The 9512-nt window shown below is 40.2% G+C and overlaps 1 protein-coding gene across 1 annotated transcript; it reads right to left on the bottom strand.

Moving 5' to 3' along the window:
- Window positions 1-1806: 1806 nt before the first annotated feature.
- Window positions 1807-7276, bottom strand: cav2 (caveolin 2). Its single transcript, XM_027160228.2, has 3 exons — window positions 6998-7276; window positions 5890-6077; window positions 1807-2725 (listed from the first exon to the last, which is right to left on the bottom strand). Exons 1-3 carry the CDS (start codon window positions 7148-7150, stop codon window positions 2566-2568), a joined length of 501 nt encoding a protein of 166 aa, XP_027016029.1. The 5' UTR covers window positions 7151-7276; the 3' UTR covers window positions 1807-2565.
- Window positions 7277-9512: the final 2236 nt, after the last annotated feature.

The raw sequence follows: 9512 nt of genomic DNA, 5'->3' as shown, positions 1-9512 counted from the left end.
TTCATAAGCTAAAGTTGAGTGCAAAAGTTTGTACACCCCAGCAGAAAACGATAGCATTAAGACTTTTCGTGTTTGTGTGTGTGTGCAGCTTTAATCATTAGGGACAATTTGCATCTCTCTCCTTCTGGGTATGATGTAAATAATCTCTTCATAATGATCATTTTTACTCCATTTCCCACAATTTTTTTTTTCTGCTGCGTGCTTCAGATTGCTGTCTTGTTTTTTATTTTTTTAACCTTAACTAAAATTGTAATGTTCTTTTTTAGGCATGATTTCAGGTGGTGAAATGAAAGAGCCGGATTCTTCAGACGGTGATGATGTTTTATTAAATAACCAACATAAATAACAGACAGAGTCAAAGCAAGAGTCCCGACAATCGACATGCGACAAAAGGAAAACTGGAGCGTACGTTTTAGATGCTAATTAAAGAGGAACGACAGAAGAGGTGAGAAGAGGAAAGAAAGGTGTGAGCAGGTCATGTGACATGGTTGGGTTCTGAGTGTAATATAATACTATACTATATATGAAACTCTAACCGTTCATTTCAGATATATATATAAATACAAACACACAGAAAAACAATATATTCCATGACGTATATTGTGTAAGCAATAAAGGATATGTGTTTTATTCCTCTTACACTGCAGCAATTTCAAATATTCTGTTAATGAAAGAATGAACTGTCATACTTTTTATCCAATAATCGTTTTCTACCTGATACCAGGTTTTCACTCACGAGATTTCTGATCGGGTGTCTGTTGCTAAGCAACAAGCCGTAACGTTCTAACGCCGCGGCATCGTTTCACACCGAACACGTTTGTCACTGCGATGTCTAGTCAACGCTGTAGAAGCCGCGGATTTGACCCCGGGGAAATTGCCGTGCTCATCAGCCTGCTCCTGACATCTCACGTGTGAAACGTTCCGCTAGCCGGCGGGTAAGAGAGGGCTTTAGTTTAGAACCACCAGAATCAGGTTACGAGCTCAGCTCTAACTTCTTATTACATGTAACACAGATAAATAAAGGAATCAAGCTTGTTTTTGTCCCGCAGACACTTCTGAGAAAAGGAACAACACGAGCGTCGAGTCAGAATAAAAGGCCTTTTGTTTAGTGAACAGGAGAATCTGAGGTTCTCTCTGACGCTCGTGATTCTCCTTTTTAAGGCTCTCTGAGACTCTCTCACTCTCTCTCTTTCTCTGAGTCTCTCTTTCATTCTTTCTCTGAGTCTCTCTCTCTCTTTCACACTTTCTCTGAGACTCTCTTTCACTCTTTGTCTGAGTCTCTCTCTCTTTCTCTGAGTCTCTCTCACTCTCTTTCTCTGAGTCTCTCTCTCTCTCTCTCTCTCTCTCTCTCGCACTCTCTCTCTTTCTCTGAGACTCTCACTCTCTTTGAGACTCTCTGTTTCTCCGAGTCTTGCTCTCTCTTTCACTCTTTCTCTGAGTCTCTCTTTCTCTCAATCTTTCTTGGAGTCTCTCCCTCTCTCTCTCTCTCTCTCTCTCTCTCTGAGTCTCTCTCTAACTCTCTCTTTGAGTCTCTCTCTCCCTCTCTCTCTTTGAGTCTCTCTCTCTCTCTCTCTCTCTCTCTCTCTCTCTCTCTCTCTCTCTCTCTCTCTCTTTCTCTCTCTCTCTCTCTCTCTCTCTCTCTCTCTCACTCTTTCTCTCTCTCTCTCTCTCTCTCTCTCTCTCTCTCTCTCTCTCTCTCTCTCTGCTGCACTTAGGATTGTTGCTACATTACATCATTTAAAAGGGTGGAGAAAGGAAAAAATGTACACCTGAGCGCTTCGTTTTCCACTGCACAAACAAGCCGTCCTTTCTTTCTGAGAGGCTATTTCACACACACACACACACACACACACACACACACACACACACACACACACACACACACACACACACACACACACACACACACACACACACACACACAGCCGAGAGCCGTCGGCATTTCAACAACGCATTTACAAGGCAAATATCCTGGAAGATACAATACAGTAGTCATTATTCATTAAAATAAATCAATGCACCATTTTTTTAGAACGTTAGGAGGGTCACGTGACCTTTCATTCAGGAAATCGACAAAAGTTCTATTTGTGATACGTCGTGCTGTCAGGGAATCAGAACGAGTGCGTTAAGACGTAAAAGTCAATTCTGACCAATCAGATTAGAGGATTCAGCAGCACTGTGGCAAAAGCATAAAGGTTAATATAGACAGGAAACAGGAAGTCGTCTCCACGCTACTATACACACGACTCTTCTGATATACAGTACAAAAACGTTTCAATGTGTATTTATATTAAATGACCATTTAAAGCTCGCGCAGAAGATGTTTTACGTAAGGGTATTTGACGGTAAAGCGTCTAAACGCCAACTTCCTCGTACGTTGCTCAGACGTTGTTCAGACGTTTTGTCGTCTCACCAGGGAGTTGTTTGATCCCAGGCCAAAGCAAACACACGTGATGAATTTGAGCGTGAAGAGGACTCAGGTGTGATTGATCAGGTCTGGGATCTCCTCCAACTTCTCCTCCAAAACACAGAAAGGCATCAGAAGGTTTGTAGACGAGTGAGAGATTAAAGCAGGTCGGTTCTGCAGCTCTTGACGTTGACGGAAGACAGACACTTGCCAGCGCTGCGGAACACCGGCCTCACGAACGTGTGCATCAGACTGGACCAGATCACCTGGACGGAGGGCAACGTCATCATACAGCAGTGCACCAGGGGCATCACCATCCTACACACACACACACACATACACACACACACACACACACACACACAAGGCCTTGTTCACACTTTACACGCACATTATACACACGCTTTATCACAACCTATTCCTGCAATCACCTGCAAAAGTATTGGCACCCTCATTACGAAAGGAAATCTTCGATTGTTTTCCATCTTTTTTTGATGAATAAAAATAACAATTGTACCCCAAAATAAATAAATAACTAAATAAAACCCCAGTAAAATAGTTCTTACAAAATACATGGTGCGTTACCTATGAATATGTTTATAGTGTAACATATGAATTGACATTTCTTTTCAGAAGCTGTGTGGCATAAAATTTATTGATGCCTTCAAATATGTTTAAGATGTAAACCAGTGAATTTCTCTCTCTTTAGTGGCACCCCCCCCAATCTAAACACACACACACACACACACACACACACACACACACACACACACACACACACACACACACACACACACACACATATTATTTATATTTTTCCTGACAATCTGCCCTCCTGATCTTATCTTCCCTAATTTCCAAATCTACTCATTTCCTCGCTTTTACATGAACGGCCCTGTTGCTAGTCCTCCAGAGACCAGACAAAACGACTCCTTCTCTTTACCCATGAACATAAATTACACAAAAACACTGATCCAAACCAAAGCACTTGATCTCGGGCAACCTCGGCTTGACAAAGCGTGTTAGCGCTAACATATCAGAACGAGGATCAAACACATTTAATACTGTACTTTCTGCCAGAGCGTAAAAAAATGACTGTTTAGAAACATCAAGAATGTTGGAAACCAGTAAAGAAACATTTGTGTGATGGATCACGTGGATTTTTTTCTGAACAATCTGATTATTGGGGTCCAGTTAGGAGCTCCAGATGTTCATGACGCTTAGATTTTTCTTAAAGCAGAACCCATCGTTCTCAAGATGTTGAGCCTAGAAAAAATATCTAAAGGTATTAAATAACTGTTTTAATAACAATGGGGTCTAATGGTGGAACATTCAGGAATTTCACCAATTCACCAAAATTATTATTATTATTCATTCATTCATTCATTTTCTACCGCTTATCCAAACTTCTCGGGTCACGCGGAGCCTGTGCCTATCTCAGGCGTCATCGGGCATCGAGGCAGGATACACCCTGGACGGAGTGCCAACCCATCACAGGGCACACACACACTCTCATTCACTCACACACACTCACACACTACGGACAATTTCCAAGAGATGCCAATCAACCTACCATGCATGTCTTTGGACTGGGGGAGGAAACCGGAGTACCCGGAGGAAACCCCCGAGGCACGGGGAGAAAATGCAAACTCCACACACACAAGGCGGAGGTGGGAATCATTATTATTATTATTATTATTATTATTATTATTATTATTATTATTATTATTATTATTATTATTATTAATATTATTATTTTTTTTTATATTTATTTTACTCTAATCTACTGTACATGTCTGTGTTTATTCAAAATAAAAAGTAATTTGAATTGTTTTTAGTTGCATCTTAGGAAAAAAGCTACTGTATCTGAACCTAATACATTTGATATAAATCTAAATCTAAAAGTTCATTTAGACTGAATATGAATATGAAGGCGCCGATCAAGCTGCTGATTAAATTTATGCTTCATCATGGGGCAAGTCGTGGCCTAATAGTTAGACAGTCTGACTCGTAATCCTAAGGTTGTGGGTTCGAGTCTCGGGCCGGCCACGAATGAGGTGCACTTGAGTAAGGCACCGGACCCCCCAACTGCTCCCCAGGCGCCGCAGCATAAATGGCTGCCCACTGCTGTGTGTGTGTGTGTGTTCACTGCTGTGTGTGTGTGTGTGTGTGTGTGTGCACTTTGATGGGTCAAATGCAGAGAACGAATTCTGAGTATGGGTCACCGTACTTAGCCGTATGTCATGTTGTCACTTTCATTAACATCTTGAATTCATATCAAGTTTCATCGTTAGAAGCTGAAAGTCTGCAGTCCAGACATCGTCAGAATCCACTTCGTTCAACCGGTGAACGATGTAAACAAATAAAATACTTCACTGCATATCTAGTGGTTTGGAAAGAGTATTCATCTGTAGCATGGTGGTGGTATCATCATGTTCATTGTTACCTTTACCGTTGGGAGCTTTTCTGACTAATCCTCTCTTTACTCTTTAATAAGGCAAATGATAGATATAGGTTTATTTATATCGGGTCAAGAGACATGAATTGCGCTCAATTCAGCTAATCGTATGACTGCTAATGGCACCAGAAATAATTTTACAGAAGTAACGTCGATGAACATTTATGCATTCAAGATGTTTACGTTTTCATTCGTAGAGGAGACCAGGGACAGTTGTAACAGGGGACAGTTGTAACAGGGGACGGTCGTAACACCTTGAAATCAGAAACAACCTAGAGTGATGACACTCACTGTGCACATGCTCAGTTAGTTTCCCTCCATTTTTGCCATAAAGAGAGCCATATTTGAATCTTCCTGACGGAGTTATCTACAAAATATTGTTTTTGAGGTAAAAAATATTACTTTTCTTTCTGATGTCCTTTTTTTAGATGCTGTCATAGGATCAAATGTCTATGGATTCAAACAAGTATTATTAGAATCACTATTTTGTAAGCTCAAAATATAAATGGCTAACAAACGTCAAACTAGCAGTCAAGCTAGCTCACATGAGATGAAGTACGTCACGACCGTAGCTATACTGTACACTGGGACGGTTGTAACAGCGGAGAGACTGTATTAAAATCAATTTTGCAACCTGTACATATTTTATAAAACCACTTAAATACGTTGCTTCAGCAGTTGACAGATCGAAGTTTATAATATAACAAATCGGTTATTCTAGTAAAAATGTTTTTTTGATGTATTGCTAAAAATCGCAAAAAGTGTTACAACTGTCCCTGGTCTCCCCTAATAAATTAATATCATTTTGCAAATGATTGAGTTGTCCCTGCATTTCAATATTATTTCCTTCTCCAGCTTGTCTCTCCTTTCCATCCTGTATTTATTTATTTTTTTTGCCTAATGCCCCTCTTTATCTTGGTGGCCAGCTGCCAAGGCAACAACGCTGCCAATGATGCTGCCTGAAAAAAATGTTCCCCAAAGCAAAAAATATCCGTTTAAGCAGCCGAAAGCCGAGTCTCATTACCAAATATGTACACAGCTCAGGATGGCGAAAACAAGGCCTGATACGAAGGCCATCGGGATCGCCAGCAGCGTCGTCAGGACCCGGTAAAAAACAAACTTTATAAGCTCGAAAAGCGCATGGCTGCCGATCCACACCGAGTCCAGGCTGTGCACAGAGCCGGGTTCGCCGATCACGTCCTCAAAGTCGACCTGCAGAGTGAACAGGAACAGACAGAGTATTCACACCTTTCAGCAACGAATGAAGTTTAGCGTCATAATCTGAGGCGCTGTAGGTCTCTAACGTTCTTAAAAATGGCCGTCTGTCATCGCCTATGATGCCGTGGCTTAATGTGGGAAATTTTCGATTACAAATTCAATCATTCATTTCCATATTTGAAATGTTTATAGACATAAAAGGAAATAAGGATGAGAGTGTAGGCCAAAGCTACACGGTCAAACGCACAACACATGGTGGAATATTTCGATTCAGTGGACTATACAGGATGTGTACAGGATACAGCATCATATATGGGCTAATACTGTGTTTATTATAGAAATAAATATAGAATATTTCATTATTTATATCAAGAACATGGTGTGAGGGCGAATATATCCATCTGATTGTACTCAAGTCTGTGTATCCAGATCGATAAAAGACTTTTGGTTTATTCTAATTATTAAATTCCGACTTGGACATTAACTTGGACATAGTGGACATTTTGCATACTCTAATAGCTCTTAAACAGGTAAACATTAACCAAAGCTGAGTGTGTGTGTGTGTGTGTGTGTGTGTGTGTGTGTGTGTGTGTGTGTGTGTGTGTGTGTGTGTGTGTGTGTGTGTGTGTGTGTGTGTGTGTGTGTGTGTGTATATGTGTGTATGTGTATATTTGTGTGTATGTGTATATTTGTGTGTGTGTGTGTGTGTGTGTGTGTGTGTGTGTGTGTGTGTGTGTGTGTGTGTGTGTGTGTGTGTGTGTGTGTGCGTGTGTGTGTTAAGCGCTACTACTCAGTATGTGGTTTAGGACACAGCCGGTATAATTAACCCTAATGCCGTTATTAACACCTGGTGCACGTGACTTTTTATTAGCTATACAGTGTACATTGTATTAAAACACGTCTGAATGACTTACCTTTAAGTGCGCGTGAATGTCTCTGGGGTCCCTGTCCCGGAGCGGCGCGCGCGCTTTCTCTTTCTCTTTCTTAAGAATGGGTTCGATCGTACTGTGAAACACATCTTCGTCCATGAAGACACGCGTCTCCTCTTTCTCCTTTTCGAGTCCCATCTTTCTTTCTTTCTTTCTTTTCTCTTTGTACTTCTGTTTGTTTTAGTTTTAGATGTCCAGGAGACGCGGCGCGCGCTCTACGCTCTGCTCGCGCTCTGCTCGGGACGCTCACTGCGCGCACATGTGGAGCGCGGGCACGCGCTTTGTTTAAACAAGCAACCTCTCTAAAAACCATTACTTCCTTTTTTCGATGTGGTGAAGGGAATTTATTTATTCTTAACCGTGTTTCCTCTTTGGATATTTCATGGTTATTTAGCTTTCTAAAAACTTTTCTGGAAACTTTTCTAAAAACGTTTTGGGTGCTACATAAGATGTTTGAGGTCCTTGGATCTTGTATAACTGTGGTTTTTAACTGGTCATCTATTTAAAAAAAAACTTCTACCACCATTTAACTTAACGTTTTAAATACTAAATAAATATGCAAGGTTCATGGTCGGCTCCAACCATCCTTACCCATCAAATCCATACTAAAGTGTGTTATTTATCCATCCTGATCCATTCAATCAGGTTCAGAAGAAGATCTCCATGATGATGACGATGATGAAGATGATGATGGATATGAGGTCAGTGTACAGGGTAAGAACTTCATCTTCATCATCATCATCATCTCCATGATGATAAAGTTCTTACCCATTACACTGACCTCATATCCATGAGACTTTGCTACAACTTCTTGATAGTTCTTAGGCCATTACCAAAACCCTGCTGGTGGAAGATAAGTAGAAACAAAGCTCCTTTGTATTACCCTGCTCAGGGTTATCACACTAACAAACATTCACATCTAAGGGTTATTTATCAGAGCAGGTCCAACTAATGACATGTGTTTGGGGAGAACATGTGAAACTCCCCACAGAGAGAAGCTCAAGCTCGGGAAACAGGAACTTTTGAGCCGTGAGGCCGTGAGTCCGGCTTTTCAACTATATATTAAAGATCTTTCACTTGTTCTTCAGTTCTATTTATTTGTGAATATAATATAATACTCACATAACAACTCTTGACCTTTAAGGATCACCAGCCGTGATCTGCTTCAGCTGTCGCTAAGATCATGTAGTTTAACTGTCTCTAAATTCTTTAAGATCATGTAGTTAGCTGTCGCTAAGAAGTTAACCGTCATTAAGATCATGAAGTTAACTGTCACTAAGATCATGTAGTTAGACGTTGCTAAGATAATATAGTTAGCCTTCGCAAAGATCATGTAGATAGCCATTGCTAAGATAATGTAGTTAGCTGTTGATAAGATCATGTAGTTAGCCGTCGCAAAGATCATGTAGTTAGCCATTGCTAAGATAACTACAGATCATGTAGTTAACTGTCACTAAGATCATGCAGTTATCTGTCGCTAAGATCATGCAGTTATCTGTCGCTAAGTTCATGTTGTTACTCATCAGTAAGGTCACATAGTTAGCTGTCTCTAAATTCTTTAAGATCATGTAGTTAGTTGTCTCTAAGCCCATGTAGTTAGCCGTTGCTAAGATAACTACAGATCATTTAGTTAACCATCACTAAGTTTACGTAGTTAGCCTTTGCTAAGATAATAGCGTTAGCTGTTGCTAAGACAATGTAGTTAGCCGTTGCTAAGATCATGTATTTTTATGTAAAACACTTTGCGTTGTAAAGAACTTCTGTTGTGCTTCGGAACTAAACTTTGACTCGATTCGACTCGTTCCACAGAGGCTCGTGGTACAGATGAAGCTTTACGATCTCCTGGGAAATGATCCCTTGTAGATAACACAGTTCAGCTTGTACACTGCATTCGCTTTTAAAGGTCGTTCCACTTGTGGTTGTGTTGCTATGGAAACTTGGCTTGGCCAGTTTAATGCAAATAACCTCCGGTGTTGTTTATCTATGTTACAGCTCTGATTAGCTAAAAGCCTGTGAACTCTCCTGGACCATGAAACTCTTTGACTTTCCTGTGATTGCCTTGCACATAGCATGCACATCTTTATTCCTTTCTCTTTTTTCTTTTGACCCATTTTACTTTAGTAAATAAGCAACACACTGAAGAGACTGAAAAATGCACTCACTAAATCTAAAAACCTGTAGTTATATCAAATTTATTCAACTAGCTAATGTTGTGCTAACCATTTAAGCTAACTAGTGTTTGCTAGTGTCACAAAGCAGCTTTATGTTTATGAAAATGTTTTAATGTTTTATTCCTCTAGTGGAAAAGTGTATTTCCTGCTACATTTTAGATGCTAATCACATATTAGCCATTAGCTCTGAGGTGAATTTTTATCATCAGACAGTTTTGATGAGTTAAAAAAATTTCTGACAAATCTAAACATGAAGTAAACATCACTGAGACCTGATAGACATCACTGTACATCCACATACACTTCAGATCGATCACTGACAGTTAGCT

Source organism: Tachysurus fulvidraco, chromosome 17 (genome assembly GCF_022655615.1).
Source record: "Tachysurus fulvidraco isolate hzauxx_2018 chromosome 17, HZAU_PFXX_2.0, whole genome shotgun sequence".
NCBI classification, from domain to species: Eukaryota; Metazoa; Chordata; class Actinopteri; order Siluriformes; family Bagridae; genus Tachysurus; species Tachysurus fulvidraco.
Note: the sequence above shows the minus strand (reverse complement) of the source record. Positions and strands in the feature narration are given on the sequence as shown.

What these genes read in the sequence shown, in the direction of transcription:
- cav2 (XM_027160228.2), bottom strand. Translation starts at nt 7,150, where the DNA reads ATGGGACTCGAAAAGGAGAAAGAGGAGACGCGTGTCTTCATGGACGAA. An exon ending in ACATTCACGCGCACTTAAAG is followed by an intron (nt 6,078 to 6,997) that starts GTAAGTCATTCA and finishes TTCACTCTGCAG; the next exon opens with GTCGACTTTGAGGACGTGAT. An exon ending in CTGAGCTGTGTACATATTTG is followed by an intron (nt 2,726 to 5,889) that starts GTAATGAGACTC and finishes GTGTGTGTGTAG; the next exon opens with GATGGTGATGCCCCTGGTGC.